The sequence below is a fragment of the Geospiza fortis genome, unplaced genomic scaffold (assembly GCF_000277835.1).
Source record: "Geospiza fortis unplaced genomic scaffold, GeoFor_1.0 scaffold166, whole genome shotgun sequence".
NCBI classification, from domain to species: Eukaryota; Metazoa; Chordata; class Aves; order Passeriformes; family Thraupidae; genus Geospiza; species Geospiza fortis.
In genome coordinates, this window is record NW_005054310.1 from 5420456 (window position 1) to 5442913 (window position 22458).

Below are 22458 nucleotides of genomic sequence, written 5' to 3' on the forward strand. Positions count from 1 at the left end.
AGGTCCCACTTCACTAGTATGAGTCAATGCTTGAAAACACATCAGGGCACTGATTGTGTGTCAATATTACATTCAAATTTAGTTATAAAGAACAAACATTATTTAGCTAGAACACAGGTTTTAATAAGCGTTCCAAACCTCTGAATCTTCCTTGCAGCAGGGCAACTCACTAGGCTTAAAAATATTGCTGTAAACATGACAGAAGTAGGTCTTACTTGCAAAGAGCGCTGAAATGAGCATTTAGCACAGAAATATGGCATTTTAGTGTCTTGTTGAAGCTAATTATACTATGAGAACACTATAAAACTGGAAGGATTTTTGATCAAGTTTTTGGTCAACTTTGCTTTTTCTTCAACTTTGTGCCTAACTTTCTAGCTTTTGTTAATGATTACTAAACCAGTACTGTGTGTGCAAAAAGGCTGATAAAAAACAAGAGCGGAAGAGTGCATTCACATTTTATAAAGTTAGAGTCTTCTTTATTTCAGTTGTGCTTGGTCATGTAAAAAGAAATCTTTAGAAGTAATTGTATTTCCTTGCTTTGACCAAATATTGTCAAACCAAATTAAAAAAGGGGATTTGGGGTGAAATTTGTGCTACATATTACATTCCTTTGTTATTTCTTCATCCTTTTTGGTCTTGCTAAGTTCATGAGCTTATGCTTAGATAAATGTTATGTTTGTTTAACAATTCATCTTTTGATGCTATAAAAGTTACTATCCTGCAGATCTTCTTACATAAAAAGTTAAACCATAACCATGCATTTCCGTTATCCTCAAAATTAAAGGGTCTGACACAGCATAGATGACTGTGCCTGAGGTATTCTTCAAATAAGTTTGCCATTTATTAGAAATTAAAGATTGGGAATGGGAGAGGAAAGGGAAAATTAAAGGCACAGACTATATTTGAAGTAGTCATCAAAAACCCTGAATGATTTCCTAAATGGATGGCTTTTATTTAATGATATTTATAAAATGTCATCTCTTTCAGTTCCCTGATCTTGAATCATTTTCATCTGTCTGAGAAAAGTTGTGCTAAAGGCTGAAAGACCTTTCTGTGTCTTAGTTAGTTCCCATAGACCACATTCCAGACAGGAAGCAGTCCCCAGTTAAAGTATTTTTAGTCCTGTTGAGTCTGGCTGCAAATTGGAATGTTCTTTTGATGCACTTCCTCAGTGTGACTGAACTTGTGTTCTTTGGGGGATTCTGTTTTATTTTGTTTCTCCTCAGTAACAGTATGACATTTCCTTTTCAGTGCCAGCCCAAGTGACAGGTCTGACTGTGTCAAGTCAGGGATCAACCAACAGCTTGTTCACCAACTGGACAAGAGCGCTGGGAGATGTAGATTCATACCAAGTGCTACTGATTCATGAGAATGTTGTCATTAAAAATGAAACTGTTCCCAGTGAAACTAACAGATATCATTTCTATGCCCTGAAACCTGGAGGACTCTATTCAGTTGTTGTCACCACTGTCAGTGGAGGGATATCTTCAAGGCAAACAATTGCAGAGGAAAGAACAGGTAAAAAGGAAAACACTCCAGCATGCTTTTTGATAGTTGAATTTATCTAAGAGAATGGTCTTATGTTTAAGCCACTACACTGAGAATTCAGAAAAACAGGAGTTTCATCCATGCAGCTCCATATGTGCACGCTGTCTGTGCAGATTTGTGTAAATATAACTTTAGAGAGCTAACTGCTCTCACTACATTGGGAACTCTACAGCAGGATCACTCTGTAACAAAGACAAAAATATGCCCTGAGAGTAATGAACAACTGGGCAAATCACTCCTTGGAAGGGACTTTCTTGTTCCATTGGCTATGTGGTGGTGGTGTAGTATGATTGCTCCTTACTTATGTGTGCCAAGAACCTGCCTAAAGATGGTAGGGTGAATTTGTGTCTGAGTTTCTCACGACTCATTCTTTTTCTTTAATCCAGCATCAAAGAATGTCCACCAGGGCTAATTAGTTATTATGAGGTCCTTCTGTACTTCACAGAAGAAGATTTATTGTTGCATCAAATTTTTTAGGTTTAAAGAGTCATGAAATGTAATACTAGTTCTGTGGATATTTAGAGAAAAAATTTGGCAACACAGTGCAATTTTACCCGTGATGTGAATTTGGCAAAGGCCAGGCATTCTGCAGTTTTCTGCAATGTTCTCCTTGAAAACCACTATTTTCAGGTGAAAAGTCAAAACAAGCCTGAAAAAAAAATGGAGAAGAATAATACTAAAAGGCTTAAAGTAGAGTAGTGTATTTTGTAAAACCATGGTAGGGAGGGAGGTTGACTCTGACAGCTGTTGGCCAGCCCCTCTGCTGAGATAAGTAAGTTCAGTCCAGCAGAGTCCAGTTAAAATCTGGAAGTTCATTATGTCTAAGTTCTGTGCCTGCAAAAACTGAGTTTTATGCCTGAGTGATGATAGTTCTGGCAATGCGGAGCCTTTGAGCTCGCCTTGCTGGCTTGAAAAACAAGTGGTATTCATGTTTTGTCCACTAGGCGTCAGAGAACCCACTGGAAATGAAACATTCAGCTGTGGGCCTCGGCCTCTTACCAGCCTCACCAGTTATTGTCGTTACTGAGGAATGGCAATTTGAGAGGATAACTCAGCTTCTAGGATTTTAGAAGTGCTGGGATCAGGCCACCAAGGACAATTTTAACTGTATTTAAAAAAGGAGATGAATGTTGCTGAGAGGCAGTCAGTGCAGAACTTCTCAGGAGTCCCAGACTGCTTATTTTGCAGGGGATGGCATTACAGGGATACTCACAACAATAAGAATTGGCTAGTAAATGATTTTTTTGTTTGTTTTTTCCTCTTTATTGCACAGTTCCTTCCAGTGTGACTGGAGTAACAGTAAATAACTCGGGTCGGAGTGACTACCTCAGTGTTTCGTGGCTGCCAGCTTCTGGAGATGTAGACAGTTATTTGGTAACACTCTCTCATGATGACAAGATTGTTCAGACTCTCACCATTTCCAGATCATTCAGTGAATGCTCCTTCAGCAGCCTTACTCCTGGGACGCTTTATGATGTGATGATAACCACCAAGAGTGGAAAGTATGAAAACTATTCCCTCAGCCAGGAACGAACAGGTAAAGAGAGGCTCTGGGCAAGTACAGTCACTGTAACCATTGTTATATTGGTAATGGCTAATGTTGGTAATGGCCATTACCAATGATTTTTCAGTATCTGACCAAACTGGGATGCGTGACTAGGGATTGGAGGGTCAAGCCATAAAATTGCAGCTTTATAGACTTAGTTTTATTCTTATGCTGCTGCTGCTGCTTTGTTTCATGCAAAAATACTTTAGCATGAATGAAAGAAATGTCAGTCCTTATGAGTCAACAGAAATAATGTGTCAGTTTTGGTTCAAATGTGTTGTCCTGCCCTTAATGCCTCTACGTGGCCCTTCAAGTATATCCTGCAGAGCATCTCCTCAGAAAGTTACTCAGGCACTGAAAAAACAGAAAAGGATAGGCTAATTAGTAAAATATTAGTGAGGTGTCACTCATCATGAGTAAGACCCATGTCAATTGGTTTTGGTAATGTAACACGTCTGTGGTTTTGGTCATGCAATTTTCAAGGATAGTATAACAGGAATAGAAAAATTTCAGAAAAAGATGGCAATAATGATGGAGTACCTTTTAAAACTTTCTCAAAAATGGAAAAGAATTAGTCTTTACACTTGGTAAACCAGTAAAACAATAGAAAGATTGTAAAGGGTATTAAAATAACAAAGAGTATCAAGTTAGTGCAATTTTAGTCTTCTCATGATCTAAGTGAAAATCCAAGGAACAGCCACAAAAGGATGAGAACCAAATTTTGGATCAGTGTTTGTCTGTGGAACTCACTAGTCTTAAAAAAACGGAGCAAGTTCCATAAGACCAAAAATTAGAAAGGCAAACCATTTTATTGTCATAAGATGTAAAGCAGCCTGAAAAGTGCAGATACTACTTTATTACTTAAATCCACATTGTTGTTTTTTTGCAACTTCCTCACAAAAGTCTGGTGACTACCACAAATACAGCTCTCTGCCACAACTCCGGTAACTTCAGGAAGTTTCTGCTTTTTTTTTTTTTTTTTTTTTTTTTTTTTTTTTTCTTTCAGTCCCTTCAAGTGTCCAGGGACTTACTGTCAGCAATTCAGCCAGAAGTGACTACTTGAAGGTGTCCTGGTTACATGCATCTGGATATTTTGATAATTATGAAGTGACCATCAGGAACAACAATGATTTCATTCAAACAAAAAGTGTCCCAAAGGATGAAAATGAATGTGTGTTCACCAGTCTGGTCCCAGGGAGGCAGTACAGTGTCACAGTCAGCACAAGGAGTGGGAAATATGAAACGAGTGAGAGAGTCTATGGCAGAACAAGTAAGTAAGCACCCTGGAAGCATTCTGAGACAACCCAGAGTATTTTTTTTTAATTTACCATACCCAGGAACAAAAATCTCATATGATTTTTAACATAGAATGTTGACTCTGACTCTTTGAATGTGTATTATTTCAAATAATACAGGAAAGCAGTATTTAGTTTATTACCAGTGTTTAAGTTACAGACAAGCAAAAAGTGAGAGACCTGTGCTGTTGAATTGGAAAGCAAATCTTGAAACATTAAATGCCAAAAAAACCCCAGTTGTACAGTTTTCCACATGAGCTTAGTATGTATCATTAAATTATGCCAGAATGTACTAAACAGTTTTTTCTGGTCATGGAAATATATAGGACAGAAATAGACTAGACCTCAGTCTATTCAAACTACCCCAAGCACTGGAATTGGAGAGCATGGGGCAAGAGTGGTAAGGTGGCTAGCTGGGAGCCAGCAGGGATCTGGGTGCAGTTTTCACCTAGCACCGTATGTGAGTTAAGGAGCCATGCTGAGAAATTCAATTTATTAACAAAGATGTAGCATGGGGGAAAAATAACCCACCTGTGTCTGGCACAAGTTGGAAACTGGATTGTGGTGCTGCATCACACAGATGATTACCTTGACTTGGCACTAGCTCAGGCCTCCTTTCTCTGTCTTTGTTGTACGTGCAGATCTTACTCAGTTTTTGTTGTCTAGGTGAACTCCCTGCAGGCTCCATTATTATTTATTTGTTATTTTTATGCTGATAAATTGTGGACATCTGTTCTGAAATGGGACCTTCCAGTGTTAGATGGGGTGTAAACTACCCAAATAAGTGCAATCTACTGCTTTTCGAGGGAACTGCATGAAGAATTGTAGCTCAGAAACATGACTTCAGAGCTGCTGGCTTTTTGCTGTGATCTGTTAGTAAGTACTGAGAAGTTTCCCATCTTTCTTCTCACTTCTTCAGTGCCAGAGTCAGTGAAGGAACTGACTCTTAGTAACAGAAGCACAGAAGATCTGCAGGTAACTTGGTCAAAGGCAGAAGGGGATGTTGATAAGTATGAGATTCAGCTCCTCTTCAATGATATGAAGATTTTCCCACCCATTTTCCTTGGGAACACCATTGAGGAGTATTGGTTCACAGCTCTGACTCCAGGACGTCTATACAAAATTCTTGTTTTGACCATCAGTGGAGATGCACAGCGGGCTACTTTCATAGAAGGCCTGACAAGTAAGAAATAATGTGGTATTTAAAATGTGTTTAGGCTTTTCTAGAATGAACCACACAAAATCAAGGGTGAGCCATGATTATATTTAAGCTTATGTAACACTGGCTCAGAGACAGCAGATCTCATTGAAAATCACACTAGTACTTAGCCAACACCCATGCTTAATAAAAAAGTGTCGCATTTACTAACACTTGATTGTTGGCAGACAATCTGATTTGTATTGAGATGTCAACATTTAGGTTTCTGCTATTCCCATGCATGCCAGTTGTTTGCTTAGTGTCTCTAGTTAAATCACTTACTTATTTTACACCTCTGTTTACCTACCTGAAGTGGATGATTGAGATAATGTTGGAGAAATTAGTAACTAACTGAGGGTACCTAAAGAGCCTTCATTTTTTGAGGTGATTTTAAGGCATCATATGGACTAGAGGGAGATTACACATAGAACTGTGTTTCTAATAGTCCCACACAAATGTTTACAACTTTACTTGTGTTTACCCATGAATGGCATTATTTGTACCTGTAAATGATCTTTCTCTTTTGAATCACTTTTTTGTGGCCGTAAAATAGGTAGAAATTAGGAAGCCTGAGTCAAACAGGAAATTTGTGAGCAGGTGCCTTTTTGTTCCCTGTTTTTTTCCAGTTCCAAGCAAGGTCCGAAACATTCATGTGTCACCTAATGGCATGACAAACAGTCTGAAAGTGAGCTGGACCCCTGGAGGTGGAGATGTTGATTCCTACACAGTGACTATATTTCAACAAAACCATCAACTTGATTCTCAGAGTGTCTCCAAACACATCTCTGAGCACATGTTTCACAAGTTGGAAGCTGGGGAGCAGTACCGGGTGGTGGTGCAATCTAACAGTGGCACCTTGCACAACACCTTAGCAGCTTTTGGGAGAACAAGTATGTTTTTCTTGAGACAATGAGAAAGTTGCATTATATCTTCTCAGAGACTGACCCTTGTTTGATAATGTTTAATAATGTTTATGAATGTACCATAGGGCATGGGGACATTCACACTCATGGGAAGTTTTTATCTGAAAGCATGAGTGATGGTGTTGGCATGGGGTCTGTTAATACCAGTGAGATGTGTCATTTCAGTAGCTTTACCTGGGTGAATGTGCATGGAATTCTAGTCCAGCCCAGTGTCTACCTTCATAGGATGAATGCAGTTCCATCCCTCTCATTTCCTATGCCTGTACCCATCTGACACATACATCTACTCCATGTAGGCAAGTATTGTGTACTAGCAGAGCCTATTGCATGGTCAAGGCTTGTTAGACAACATATTGCCCCAGTGTCCAGGGTGTCAGAACATACAAAACAATGCAATACCTTGTTTTTAATGTATCCTCTCTCTTTATTTATACAGCACCTGTATTTGTTATCTATGGCCTTGACTTTTGTGCAGCAGCTGCTGGCTAACATTTTCTATTCTGGGCTACGATTTTGCACCAATTTACCACTCCTTTATTTTTCATATTCCTTTCTTAACTGTTTCAGTCAGTTCATTTCACTCTTCTTCTCCGTCTTTTCATGATAGTCTGTATATATCTGTTGCTTCTCCATTCCCGGTTCAGATATCCATGATGCTCTGTAACTTCATCTGTTTGTATTTATGTCTAGGATTTCGTTGTTTGCATAAACATATGCACAGACATTTCTTTTCCCACAAGTGAACCTGAAAATATATAGAGTTATGTTCTGTTAATTACTTTATTCAGATTTGTGTATTGAATGGTCTGTATTTCACCTGGTAATATCCTGCCTTTAATTGTTGCTTCCAGTTCCAGCCTCTGTCCAGGAATTATTAGCCCATCATGCATACAGCAGTCATTCCTTGTTAGTAACCTGGCAGAAAGCTCCTGGTGTAGCTGAAAGATATGACATTCTGCTCTTGAATGAGCAAGGAATCCTCCTGAGTAACAAATCAGAGCCAGCTACTGCCAAACAACACAAATTTGAAGATTTACTAGCTGGCAAGAAGTATAAAATACAAGTTTTGACAGTTAGTGGTGGACTCTTCAGTAAGCGTGCAGAAACTGTTGGTCGAACAGGTAATTAGAACATCTTGGTTTACTTATACTTCCCTCAGTCAGATATCATTAAATACATGAACCATCTGTATATTTTGATTCTACAAAGATTCTGGTAAGGTATAGACTCTGGATGTTTATGCATAATTTTTCCTAATACATGCTTTTTATGTGAATCTGAATTTTATTATCATAATAATGTGACCATGGTTCATAATAAGGATATTAAACCAAAATGCTGAATGCTTCCCTCTGTCTTTTGTGGATATACCTGAATGCTTTATTGTCATCAAGTTTTTAATTCACAGTCTCAAGGTTCTTAGTGTGGGATTTGATGTGAATACACACTTCTAAACTCAAGGCCAAGTCTTGCTTGCAGTCTTTACTGATTTATAGCTTCTTGTAGAAGCTAATGGACAGTTCTCTGTAAGCATGGTCTAGAGAATCGGGCCTTCTGGGAAATAAAAATACTGTATTGGAGAGACTCAATGGCATTTCATAAATGCTTTCCTCTTGTTTCTGACAGTTGCTGTTGATATTACTTAGCTACTTGTGGCTTAATTGAAATGTGTTACAGCCATGAGTTTATTAAAGGTTCAGCTTAGTGCCTAGACTCTGATATTTACTCTTACCCTCTTTTCAGTTCCAGCAGCTGTTACAAATCTGAAAGTCACAGAGAACACCACTGACCGACTGTCCTTCAGCTGGACCACCTCTCAAGGGGAGCTTGATTCGTATGACATCTTTCTGTACAATCCAGACAAGTCCCTTCATGACAGGATTTCAGGAGAGCAGCAGCTCCAGCAGTGTTCGTTCCAGAACCTGCGTCAAGGCAGGATGTATCGAATGGTGATTGTTACACACAGTGGAGACCTCACTAATGAGTCATCTGTCTATGGAAGAACAGGCAAGGACATCTAAGAAAATTATCTGTCTCATGTGTGGTGCTCATGGGGGACACCAGTGAGCTGGTCTGAGTCTGATGCTCATACTAGATTAGAGCAACTATTAGAAGTATCCAAATTGGCTCTAATATGTAAAGAGCATTATATATATATATAAATATTTATATTATACATAAAAAGATAAATTCTGAATGTTGTAGTTACAGCTGGAAAAATGAAGCAAAGAGCCCTACAACAGTTCCCAGGAGCTCATGTCAGAAGAAAGACATGCCAGTGTATGCTCCCTAAGCAGGAAAATGGCTGTCTCCCATCCTAAAAGCAATATTGGCCTGAGTGGAAAAAGCAAAAAGACAAAGCAAGTAGGGTTAATAGGATAGCCAGTCTACCAGTGAAATAAAACTTGTTTCCCATGGGAAGCTCTGGTTGCAGCTCTGTGTTTGTTCAACCACATGTGGGAAGCAGAGTTTTCTAAGCAGCTCTAGCAGCTGTGGCATTCTGTGAAACCTTTCTTTATTCCTCTGCGGCACCATATAGGAACCCGTCTGTGGGACTACGTCTGTAAGTAGGTGTGATTTTTCAGCTACCTCGGAAATGGGTGTTTCCAAATACTGACTAGGAAAAAGCTGCTTCATATTTGCAAAACTATCCATTATAAACATTGCAACCTCTTTTGGTAACAGTGGCAGTTCAAAATAGTAAAGGAAGCTACTGAGATATGTTTTATGCCTTTCAGCCAGCTGTGTTGGCTGTCTAGTTTATAAAATGACTATCATTACGGGACAAATATAATGTCTGCTTGACCTTTTTGCTTCTTCTTACCCAAAGGATGTTCTACATAAAGTAATATTCATTCCTTCTTCTTTTCAGTACCAGCCCCAGTTGTTGGTCTCAAGGCATCCAACCGAAACATGACGGACAGTCTGTGGTTCACTTGGGGTCCAGCAGCAGGAGATGTTGACTTCTATGAGCTGAATCTTTACAACCCAAATGGAACACAGAAAGAAACTGAGCAGATGAAAGACCTGGAAGAGTGGCATTTCCAGGGGCTCGTTCCTGGCAGAAAGTATACTTTGGTTGTGGTGACTCACAGTGGTGAGCTGACCAACACAGCAAATGCTGAAGGAAGAACAGGTATGGGATTTTTTTTTTAGTCCCATCTGTTTGAACTCATTAGTTCACAACTATGCAACAGACTTGTTCTAAGGGAGGATTTATTATAAGAGTTATTGAAGGTATAAAGATGAAGGATAACCTTAAGAGCATTAAGAGCATTAAAACAATGGAATGTGAAAGAAAAGCAGTCAGCACTGTTTTTCTTTCAAAGGCTTAGGAATATGTCACAACTGTGAAAGTCACCATCATCAGCACAGGTGCAGTAACTGGCTGTGTATACGAGATAATGCAAACTACTTTGTGGTGCATGAAGAAAATAATCCATGTTTCATTTCATTTGTCTTGTGTAAAAATTTGTTAAGAATATCTTTTTCTTCTCTTCTTTTTTCCCCCCTTTCTGCATAGCACCCAGCCCTCCTAACTCTGTGTCATTTACTGATGTTGCAAACACTTCTTTATCAATCACTTGGCTGGGTCCTCCAGACTGGACAGACTATGATGATTTTGAGGTGCAGTGGCTTCCAAAGGATCCCCTCACAGTATTCAATCCCTACAGCAGCAGCAAATCTAAAGTACGCATCATCTATGGCCTGCGACCAGGGAGGCTCTATGAGTTCAGTGTCAGAACTGTCAGTGGCAACAGCTGGAAGACATACAGCCAGTCACAGTCTGCAACTGTGAGAACAAGTAAGTAAAAATTTCCCTTGCACCCTAACACTCAGCTGAAGAAGAGGCAAAACTGTAAAATATTACCAATTCTTTCTGCAATCAGTAATTTCCATTAATAAATTCATGAATGACAGTGATGAATTCAGCTAGATTCTAAGCTCTTGCTGTGTGCAAGGTCAGCTGTTTAAAGACTGATAATGGATATACATTTATAATCTTCACATCCAGAGTCAAGCTGTTTGGTTGCAGAGACTGAATCAGTCAGTTTCAGGGGTAAAATAAGGCTGAATATCAAACTTCTCTGATGGTAGTGTATTGAAATAGTAATGTTTCTGCATGATAAGACAGGAAGGATGAAAGAAACTGTGTTGTACTAGATTTGAAACTGGAATCAGTGTTTCACTGCTCTGCATTTCTGCCCATGTCTGTAAATCTGTTTCATCTCTAGCTGTCTCTAGCAACTTCAGTAAAATGCTGATTTGAAAAAGTGACATGAAATTGTAAAAATAACTGAGTAGTGGCAAATCCTCATGTTATTTGGGATGGGATTCAGCTCTAAATTGACATGTATGTTTAGTAAGCTATATACTCCTTAATACAGCATAATAATTAAAATTTCAGCTGTACTTAATCACTTAAATGTAGATACCTGCCATCTGAGACTGAAATCCTGTCTTTGTTACAGGTTACATTATATAAATGGTGCTCCCATATCACATGGATGAAGCATATTTCTATGTTATGTTTTAGTAATATGGACACATCACATGCTGCCCAGGAAACCAGATCAGTCATGAGATGACAGTATCAGTATTTACTGATATAAGTGACCACATGAAGCCTCCAAATAAGTTGTAACAACTTTCTAGAAATCCATTTATTTGTGGTGTTGCTGTTCATGTTAAGACTTCATCAAGTAGGATTGAAGTATTTTCCTTGTTTTCGCAATTAATTACTGGAGCTTCACAATGCTAATGGGGCGGATGTCCCTAGATCTGATTTCAGATGGCTAAAATGATTATATAATAATCAGGCAACACACATTTGCAAGATAACTGGGAATTCTGACTCCAAGCCTCCTGTTCTGATCTGATGGTTGATGTAGAATCTAGGAGCTGTAGTGTGAGCAGAGAGTGTATGACACCTGTCCCTTTTCCCACTGAGTTTTGACTTCTCAACGTTTCTCTAGAGCCAGACAAGATACAAAGCCTCCACTGTCGGCCCCAAACCTCTACTGCCATCGCATGTTCCTGGACTCCTCCCGATTCTGACTTCGATGGCTATAGCGTTGAGTGCAAGAAGATGGACACCCGTGAAGTGGAATTTTCTAAAAGGATAGAAAAAGACAAGTCTCTACTTAATATTATGACCCTTGTTCCCCACAAGCGATACCTGGTGTCCGTCAAGGTGCATTCTGCAGACATGACGAGTGAAGTGGTTGAAGACAGCACCATCACAATGATTGATCGTAAGTGCAATTCAGAGTTGCCCTGAAGACAGGCACTGAGCAGCAATAAACAATTGCTCGTGTTACTTGGACAGTAAAAGTTTTTTTTACACACAATTGCCAGTGTGTGGAGTGGTGGCCAAAGTAAACTGAACCCATTCTTTGGTCTCTGTTGTGACAGACCATGCAGGATTTTGATTATATTGCCTCTCCTTACATTGCCAAACCCAATTATTTGGCTCATTCATTAAATATAGCCTGAGAAACATAAATACTTTGTCCTCATCATCACGTGCCTTGTTTTCATCAGTTGTCTTCATGCTCGCTGCTTGACTTTCTGTATCTGGCCATCTGTACCCCTTATTGATGGTCGCCATCCTCAGCACAAATATCCATCAATAAGGACATTGGATTGTAGTCCCACATTCTCTTTTGGCATCTATAGACTCTTCTGATGTGCTACCTGGCCAAATCACCTGCAGGACTTTTACCTGAGGGAGGATCCAGATGTCTATAGCATGTGCTTTGAAATAGATTCTTCAGTTTCTCTACCCATAGACTGCTGAGTGGAATGTATCAGTAGCATCTGCTGGTACCTCTGCACTGCCAGGCATCACTGCAGTCAACAGCCTGCCACTGCTGACCCTAGAGATGCCCCAGATTTTGCACTACATCAGGATTCAGTGGCGCAGCACAATGCAGAGGCCTGCACTGTTCCAGGGCTAAACTCAAAAATGAGAGGAGAGACAGGTGTCCTATATTCAGGGACGCCTCTGTAGCTGCTTTTTAAAAGCCACGTTTGTGTGAAATGCTAGATCATAAAAATTATGTTTGCTTTGGGAGCTATTGAGCTAAGTTAGAGTTCAGTCACCAAACTGCCTTCTCCTTTGCCCCTCAGTTGCCTTTTAATCTCCTTCCTCTATCACAAGGGATACTACAAATCCAAATGTAAGACCTAGTTATTCATGTCACAAGAGGTGAGACTGAATCCTGTTTGAAGGTTTGCTGATCATGTTTATTCTTATTTGGTTTATGTTCATGTTTGTTTATTGTCACTTGTTTTGAACACTGCTGCTGTCCCAGACCCTGGTTAACACTGGAGGCCCTACCTCAAGGGAACAAAAAAAAAATTGCAGCTAGACTTCATAGATGTAAGAGGTCTAGCTAAAAACATATAATTGTGTGAATTTTTGGTTCTTTTTGCATTCTAAAAGCTTTTGAAATTTAGTCTTCTGGTTATAGTTTTTATATGTTTCCCATATGTGCAATACAGTTTCAGTTCTACAGATTTTTAAAAGAATCAGCAATGTAGATCCTTAAAATCCCCACCTTTGCTGCACTTTCTTCCCTGTGAACTTCACTTTCCGATTTACTTCTACTGTGTCAATGTTTAAAGTATAGTTTTGTATCATACAAAGAGCACTGCCTATGGAGATTCTGCAGTCAGTCTAGAATATGGTACTCTGTAGATGAGTGTTCTTTCTGGCTAACCCTGGCTGTTCCTCTGGAAAAGAAAGCAGAAATATAGATGCTTGAAATAGGTAATGTCTGTAGTATGTTAAGTGGCCTCCAAATGCTTGGCTTAAACCTGTGTTGTTTTCAGCAGCTACAATTTTTGTTTTCATAGGCTTGATATGACTTTAATGCATTTCCATGTGTGCTTCTGCAGGAATTCATACTGAGGAGGTGTCACTCTTATTATGGTGAACACACTGCTGGCTTGTTTCATCTTCTGGCAGTTTCACTGTGGGAGGTGAAGACTCTTGATTGCAATGAGAGTAGAATCAGAGACTAGGTCCAGGCAACCAAGATTTATTACAAATTGCATTTTCCTTATTAGGTATAGCTCACAGCAAGTACATAGGTAATGCTTTTTCTCTATTTTGTATTTATTTTCTATTTATTTAATTACTCAGGTCCTCCTCAGCCACCTCCAGATGTACGAGTGAACAAAAAAGAGGTGCTGATTACCAAATCCTCCATCAACTTTACTTTTAACTGCAGCTGGTTTAGTGATACTAATGGAGCTGTGAAGTACTTTACTGTGGTTGTGAGGGAGGCTGATGGTAAGTGTCATGATTTAATGCTATTCTCTCCATAGCCAATAAAATATACATGGGGAAGTACATCCTTATCACTGCACAGCAACAGGGTTTCTCCTCATCTAATGGCTGAGTGTCATACAGGTTTTGGATCTATACTTCCTCCCTAGCCTGAGGATGTAGAGAGTCCTATTCTCAGAGAGTCTCTAGCAACTACAGAGTTCAGACAGAAGCAGTACTCTAGATTACACTGTCATGTATGTTCAGACAATTTTTGTAGTCAAAGGCTTGTGTTAGTTGCCATTGCCAATGAACACAGATCTGTGCCTTGCTGTGCACAGATTTTGAAAGGTAGTTTAAATGTTAGGTGTGAACATTAAAAGGCAAGCTCTTTGGAGAATCTCAGTAAATCATGCTGAGAAACTACAGGTCTGCCAGGTGATGTTTGCTAACTGAAGGAAATGAATTTGCATGCAGCATAAAGCAGAACAGAAATGATCCTTGTGACATGCATGTAAACCTCCCTTTCTACAGCTGACCTATTGTTGAGATGTGTGACTGGCACATCAGATACACGTCTTAACAATTTATACCTTGTTTTGAGAAGTGGCTTCATTTACTGGCATACCAGGACATATTTTGTGACCTTTATGAAAGTTTCTTAATCTCTCTGTCCATCAGCCCTTAGGAAAAAAAAACAGATGATATTTCCACTGTCTGCGTTGTCATGTTTGAGCAAACTGTAAAGCTCTTTGAGAAGGACTACTCATTGCCATAGCTTTGCCTATCTGAGTCTCTTCCAGTATTGTGAATTTACATTCAGGGGGCCCCTGCAATTTCCTACTGTAGTTTTTCTCTATATTCAGTAGAGTTGTCAGTTTATGGGGTTTTTTACTTCTTTTTGAAATAGCTAGTAGTAGGATTCAGGAATCTGGATCACAAAAACTCCCAACCAACAGCACAGGAAAAAAGTCATAGCGTTTGACCTGTCATGCCTATTGCAGCAAAAGTTGCACTGAGGGCTTGTGAGGAAATCTGCCTAAAAATAGCAGAAATGTTGGTACTAGAAACAGGGTACCCTAACCATTGTAGCTTTGTATTCTTGAGGTAGCCTCCAAGAAATAGAAAATTGGATAAGTACGTGTCTGTCAAAAGCTTGAGCCTATAAACCTCATCACATTAATGGCTGTGGCATCTAAACCTTCTGTCTTTCTCTGCACATGGCGTAGGCAGTGAAGGACCAAAGCCCGATGAGCAGCACCCGTTACCCTCCTACCTGGAGTACAAACACAATGATTCTATACGCATCTACCAGACAAATTATTTTGCCAGTAGCTGTGCTGAAAACCCTGACAGTGACTATAAAAGCTTTGACATTAAGCTTGGAGGAGAAATGGAAAATCTGGGAGGAAAGTGTGATCCAGATCACCAGAAATTCTGCGATGGACCTCTAAAGCCTCGAACTGCGTACAGGTTGGACTTATATTGGTAGTTGTGCTCTGTCACATTATTAGGCTTGGTGTCATCTGGGTGCCTGATCCACTTGAGCTTCAGAAGATTAGTGACTGCGTTGTACAATGTTCTTAGTGTTTCACTGCAAATTGATGAAAGCTTTATCCATGGCCCTGTTCCATAGGTAAGAACCAGTCATCCGCTAGCATGGGAATGATATGATTAATTATGCACAAAACTCTGTGCAGTGAATAGGTTTATTTATTTACATCAACTTGATGGGAAGCTCTTCTATTGCTGCTCAACATTTCTTTGGAAAGACTGGAGACGATTGGCTAAGTTAAGTCAAGAAAAAGGCAAGCATGCTTCACTCAGTCTGGCAGAACTACCCCACTTGTTCTTTTGGAACAAGCTAGAAAAACCTGGAGACCATTCTATCCTGTGGCACCATTCTCAGGCTCCAGAGCTAGGTCCAGGTTAGCTGTAGGGTGTAGAAGAGGATGACTGCCAAGACCAGCCTCAGCAATTACACTGGCTGTGAGACCAAACATGAGCTCCAGTGTCGCTCAGTGACACCAGGCAAATTTGCCCTCCCATAGGCGAATACTGTCCCAAGAGACCTGCAAGCTGCTCCCTTAAAAGCCACATGGATAGAAGGCACATGCCAAGGAGTGAGGAGTGCCCATTATGCCTCTCAGCTTCTTCATCATCATTAAAACAGTGCTAGCCTACTATAGGCATCTCTCATTAGGGCACATTTCCCAAAACTTCAGTCTGGGAAATACCCACATTACCATGAGAAGTAAGAGGACTATGACATTTATCCATTAGCACAGTCATGCCCAATCAAGTGAAAGTGTGTCCCCCCTGAGAAGCATTTCTGAGTCCTCTCTCCTCTGCAGCTTCTGCTAGTCCTGCCTTTAGACATGGTCAGGCTGTGTGTGCCTGCAGCCAGAGCCCGAGCTGTTACCTCTGCCAGGGTACCTCAGGGCCCTCCACCTGTACTGGCTGGGCTCCCCCATATTTAACTCAGGGATCAGTATTATTAATTAGGTAGAAGACTGATTAACTCAGGTGTCTATATTAAGAATTATCTGTGGTCAGTGGAAAGGTTTTCGTTGTCTCAAAGGGGCAAATGAGTTTTTACTTTTCTGCTGTTGGTTCTGAACATGTGATGAGCCATGTTTTTTTACTGTATTTTTTAGAATCAGCATACGAGCTTTTACTCAGCTCTTCAGTGAAGACCCACAAGAACTTCCTAAACCGCTCTTTGCAGACACCTTCTTCTCTTTACCGATCACTACAGAGGCAGGTTAGTTTCAGGTGTTATCAGTGACTGTGCCATGTGATTATATATTGTGCCCAAGAGTACTCTGGCATCTAGAGCTATTTGTAAGGAGTGGAACAAAGCTTGTTGTGCATGTCCTGAGGGCTACTCTGAGAGGAAGCTGACTTGGCTTGTCTACCTTTACTGGAAAATTCAGAGGACTGCTTGGCAGAACTGCTGAAAGTAGAGAAAAGGAAAAATGGTCAGTGAGGCTATCACCAAGAAAGCTTCTAACTGCAAGAGAACCACTCCATATAATGGAGTTTTTGCTTTCTTTTACTGTGGTTGGGAGTGAAAAATTTTGTTTAATGGTTTGAAAAAATGAGGACAGAAAATCAAGGCCAGGTTTTAGCTAAGTGTTTAAATACCTTACATTTCCTTGTATTTACCCATTTTCTTCAGCTGATAATAACAGATCCCCTGAAAGTTATTGATTCTCTGATTCTTTTTATCCTTTCCTCAAGATATATAAATACACTGTTTTGTTTCTAGAGCCTCTTTTTGGAGTTATTGAAGGTGTGAGTGCTGGCTTGTTTCTGATTGTGATGTTGGTGGCTGTTACTGCTTTATTTGTCTGCAGACAAAAAGTTGGGTAAGCTGACTCCCTTTGTCAGTCTCCGTTATTGAAGTTGTGTCAAATTATATTCATTTAAGTAATACAATTTATTAGGCTTAGCTAAAAATTGGATGGATGCACTGAACTGTTCAACAGATAAAATTTATGTCCCCCCAAATTCTGTACACACTAAGTATACAACTAATGACTTGCATATTAAGAAATCTATATATACTTAATTCAAATGGTGTCAGAATTATGTCATAGAGGATCCTTGTGACTTTTAGTTTGCAGTAGCAGTCTGAATAGTTCTGAATAAAAAACGGTTTATCATTCAAACTTTTATCTTCTGGGAAAAAAATGTCTTTTGTCAAAAAATGAAATGTTTCAGATTAATTGCATCTGCATTGTAGATGGGAAGCTTTTGAAACTGTTCATTTAGACTTTATCATTTCAATTCAAAAATACTGAAATGTGGCATTACCTCAGTGTCCAAAAGATTAGCTCAAACTTTGCTTCCCATTTTTTGTCAGTTATAGTTGTATGTTTCACATTACAGATGAATCTTAAATAGCGAACTTACATATTTTTAAAAAATTAAATACTGTATGTCGCCTGAAAAAATATTTATCCATTTAAACTATTTTGCATGACTGAGAAATGTGAAATTCTTTTAGTTTCTGAAATTAGAAAAAAACCTCAACATTTCCAGTGCATGGGAAACACTGCAAGTCTGAAATTCAGTTCTTTTCCTGATACAAAATTAAGTTGATATGTTTTGAATTTGCCAGAATTTCAGATTGAAACAAAATCTATTTTCTGACTAGTCATAACTTTTAGCCAAAATGGATAAACTTCATTATAGAATGTGGTTTCTTGTTGTAAGTTATATACCCAGCAGGATGGCAGTAATACTGGTATGGTTTTCCCACATCAGACATAAAGAGAAAGTGTTCTCTAAGGGAGGTGTCTTGAAGGAGGAGATGGCTGCAAAAAGATGAAAGGCAACACTAGCTGTGGGGAGTAAGTACCACTTCTGTGGCTTTCCCAGAGGCAGCTGTGGTTATGCCACTTACTCCTGCCGTGAATGTGGATATCTGCTACAGGCTTGGTCTGCAGAGTGGATGTGCTGGAAGCTGTAGACCTTTTACAGCTCTGAAAATCTACCTCTGTGTTTCTTTACATGTAGAAAATCAACTGATTTAGGGTCCATCTTAGCACAGGGCGCCCTCCTTAATGATGGACTGGGCTGTGAGTGTTTCAGAACAAGAAAAATGTCTTACTACCTGTGCCATGCATACATTCCACATCACTATTGCCAAGCTAAAATACAAGAAAACTCTGAGCCTGAGCTAAGAGCAATGTCACGGGATCAGAGCCAAAAACCAAAACACACTGGAAAACGGTAAACTGGAAAAAAAGAAATTTAAGAAAGTATCACTTATGTCAGTGCCAACTCTTACCAGTTTCAAAACTTAATGATATAACAGAATACTTTCCTTTTTGTTCCAGCAATGGCCATGAGAGACCTACAGCGAGACTGAACATTCGCAGAGACAGGCCACTGTCAGTCCATTTGAACTTGGGGCAAAAAGGGTAATGTAAAAAGTTTGATTTTTTGACATAGCATTGTGGTTGAACAGAGCCATCTGATCACTTACTGATGAAGTGTTTCTTTTTCTTTTGAAATAATTTCCAGGTACCGGAAAACTTCCAGGTAAAAAGAAAAAATTAATACCTAAAACCTTCTTGGTAGCCAACTAGATAACTTATGACTGTGATTCATCCTGTGATTTTCTTCCTCCTGTTGAATATTTCAGTCCGATCAAAGTCAGTCACTTTGAAGCACACTTCACCAAACTTCAAGCAGACTCCAACTACCTTCTGTCCAAGGAGTATGAGGTGGGATCCTAACCTAGGCAAAGGACTTGCTTTGTGAAGGGGCAGGCTGACTGAATCAACTGGTTAATGTAATAGAAAGGCCTGCATTTGTTTGTAATATTCACACAAATCCAAAAAAGATGGAGCATTTCATTTGAACTCCACTTGTCCATGTGCAGAAACCAACTCTTCATTTGGCATATTCTGGTTGGCAGCCTCTGCCTGATACTTGTCTGGCTGAGATTAGGAGCATTTGTTTTTATGGCACATCTGTGTGATAAAGTATGGAAGGTACCTGCCAGCCATGCACTTGCTTTAAAACAGTATGATTACCTATGTAATTTCAGTTGGTTTTTATATAAAAAAGCACCTGTTTCCTGTCCATGCCCTTTGAGAGCTGATGGACATTATTCCCTTTGTGTTGTCTTGTCCTTTAATTATTTTCACCTCACATTTTATTCCTATTCCTTTTTTGCAGGACTTGAAAGATGTGGGTCGAAACCAGACATGTGACATAGCACTTCTGCCAGAGAACAGAGGGAAAAATCGATACAATAATATATTGCCCTGTGAGTTTTAGCTTTGGTTGTGTAATATTGCATCACACCAGCTATTTTTCACTTTTTTTTCAGCAAGCCTAGTGGAAAAGAGTGCAGCCAATCCCTTCCCTCCTTTCTGTCCAAGATGAAATATCTGTGCCAGCTCAGGTTTTTGTGCTAGGAGGCAGATGATGCACGGCCCTGAATGGCTTCACACAGACCAGTAATTTAATTTCACACTAGAGGTGTAATGACTAGCATTCAGTCCAGGGAGAAAAAGCTCCAGCTATTAGGGGCATTCAGTCACTGCTGATAACAAGGATAGTAGAAATAACAGTAGGGTTTTTTACATATGGGGTATCATCCATTCAGTGCTCTTTGACAGCCTTGCCAAATCTTTGTTCTTCAGTGTACACTAAACCTACTATACAATATAGAGCTAGTGTGATTCTGCATGGTAAGATGTGTAAGTTAACCCTGTTCCTCTCAGGCAAGACCTGTCTGTTGTTGTGAGTTTCCCCCTTTAATCTCCTACCTGTCATTTTGGAGGTAGAACATTGAGGAGGAACACCACATAACTCAACTGCTCCACATCCCCACTAATGGATGTGGCATGTGCTGGCAGCACAGCCTCTCCTGTGTCCTGCCTGCTCATGCCAGCAATGACACCTGACTGAGATCCAACATGGCATTATCTCATGAATCAGTGTCTTGGCAGCTCAGGCACTATATGTTTCTGTACAGAGGGCCCTTCACCTACAGAAGATGTTTGGCCTGCTCAGCATTAGCTCAGAATACCACTGAAGTGCAACTGTTCTTTCAAGGGCAGAGCTGGGCACTACTTCCCAGTACAGCATACTCCTGTTAGGATCAAAGGAGGATGCTATTTTGGCCCTTTTGTTGTCATAACAAATCCTATGCAGCTCAGCAGAGGAAGGCAGTATATTTACTGCATCCTTCTTACCCATCTATCTCCTAGTATCTGGAACACTCCACAGCACTCACAGATTAAAGAGGCAGTAAAACCAGCAGTTATTCCTTATAAATTAGCTCTTCATATAAAATCTTGTAATAGTGCTGGCAGTCCTCTCACAAATGCATTTCTGTAAGTGCTGAGAGGGATTGAAAATCAAGACCTAGCCCTAAGCCTCTTGTAATCAATTTCTTGCTAGATGATACATCAAGAGTGAAGCTTTCCAATGTGGATGATGACCCTTGCTCAGACTACATTAATGCAAGCTACATACCAGTAAGTGACTCAAGGGTGGTGTTTTACAGTCCTCCTTCCAGTGGTAATTTTTCTGTCATCTAAAACTGAATATAAAGCTGGATGGTTAAGGCTCCCCTCCCCCTTCCTTGATTCACTTGAGCTACAAAAATAAGAACTCATTTTGTGGGTGTGCTGAAAGACTGTGGCTGACTACCATTAGTTGACTGTGAGTGATTTACCCAGCACTTAAGGACACTTTCTAGCATTGCTATACTTATGTAAGATAGCAAGTCTAATTGGCCAAGGACATATTTTTAAAGGTCGCTGATTTTATACAGTGTCCACAACAACTGTAGCTATCACTGCAGGTGGCATCCTCACTGTAGAGCTGTAGCTCATCCTGACAGCATTGGCACCTTGCAGGGTGACAAAACTGGCTGAAATTAAATTAATGCCCTTTGCCAAAGAGTTATGATTGATAATAGCAGTGGCTTTAGCAATCCAGATTTCAAGCCAGAACTCAGCTACTTCTTTAAAAATGATAAATAAAACAAAAACCCCTAGCAGTTTTAAAATTGCTTGAGACTGGCCGAACACAAAAGAACAATGGAAAGCTTTGACTGTCACAAAAGGGACAGTATTTAGATAAACTGCCACCTTCTCTTCCTTCTCTGTGTTCCAATCAGTCATTTGCTTTCAGGTCCAAGGCAACAATTTAGCTTTCAAAACTATTGTCCCAGGAAGGGTTGTTACAGAGCCCTGTCTGCAATCCCAAGGCTTGTTCAGTTGTTAGAAGATTTTTTTTCTGCCCTTTTGGAAACTAATGGACTTCTCTTTATTTGCAGGGCAATAATTCCCGCAGGGAATACATAGCAACCCAGGGTCCTTTGCCTGGAACCAAAGATGAGTTCTGGAAGATGGCATGGGAGCAAAATGTTCACAATATTGTCATGGTAACCCAGTGTGTTGAGAAGGGCCGGGTAAGCAGTGACTCTTCTTTGTTATTAATGTCTGTTTTAACATCTGTTAAAAGTTTTTGCTTCTTATTTTCATCATGCTAAAGCCAAAAAGAGCCCAGTCAAGGAGATACACAGCATGAAAGAAGAGGTGTAATATAAAGACTGGAGACAGATGAAGGCTGTGAAATGAGGATACACAGACTGTCTTAAGATCATGCAGCATGTCAAGGCTAGAATTAGGAACAGAACTCAGTGCTTCTGGTCTCTAATCCAGGACTTTGTTCGCTAGACAATTCTCTTCAGCATGTAGAAGGACAACCACCAACAAAAAGTGCCTGTTTGTCACATCAACTTTGATCAACTTCTACTTTAAATATAGCTCTGGAGAGAAAATGTTCATCAGTAAATACATCAAATTATCTCTGATATATATAAGCCCTGATGTAGTTAGCAAAGAGACCACTCATGCACTTAACACTCTTCCTGAGTGCAGGTGTAGCATACCTCCCCAGGTATGACCATGTCCTGTCCCTTTGTAAGACAGCAACTAGATCTGTAGGAAGGTTAAACAAACTTGAAGTAGTGATCCTCTAGTAGCACATATAGGGTCAGTTCCTCTCGGCTTACCATTTTTTCCTGAGGAGAGGGTGAAAGCCAACACAGAATAGGATGTGTATCCTTCTGCATCTCACTGGTTCCAAGTGGGACCCTACTGCCATGTCTTAGCAAGGGGCACTGGAGACATAGC

General features: G+C 39.9%; 1 protein-coding gene across 1 annotated transcript in view; it reads left to right on the top strand.

Moving 5' to 3' along the window:
• Positions 1-22458, top strand: part of PTPRB (protein tyrosine phosphatase receptor type B) — a 61388-nt gene that overhangs the window by 30160 nt on the left and 8770 nt on the right. The window contains exons 10-29 of the mRNA XM_014312358.2: positions 1252-1518; positions 2822-3085; positions 4101-4364; positions 5309-5572; positions 6214-6477; positions 7362-7631; positions 8254-8517; positions 9383-9646; positions 10034-10315; positions 11487-11765; positions 13661-13810; positions 15016-15259; positions 16444-16550; positions 17058-17157; positions 18634-18717; positions 18821-18838; positions 18942-19023; positions 19481-19571; positions 20714-20790; positions 21597-21731. Of these exons, the coding sequence (XP_014167833.1) occupies positions 1252-1518; positions 2822-3085; positions 4101-4364; positions 5309-5572; positions 6214-6477; positions 7362-7631; positions 8254-8517; positions 9383-9646; positions 10034-10315; positions 11487-11765; positions 13661-13810; positions 15016-15259; positions 16444-16550; positions 17058-17157; positions 18634-18717; positions 18821-18838; positions 18942-19023; positions 19481-19571; positions 20714-20790; positions 21597-21731 (3770 nt within the window). The remainder of the gene's footprint in view (positions 1-1251; positions 1519-2821; positions 3086-4100; positions 4365-5308; positions 5573-6213; positions 6478-7361; positions 7632-8253; positions 8518-9382; positions 9647-10033; positions 10316-11486; positions 11766-13660; positions 13811-15015; positions 15260-16443; positions 16551-17057; positions 17158-18633; positions 18718-18820; positions 18839-18941; positions 19024-19480; positions 19572-20713; positions 20791-21596; positions 21732-22458) is intronic.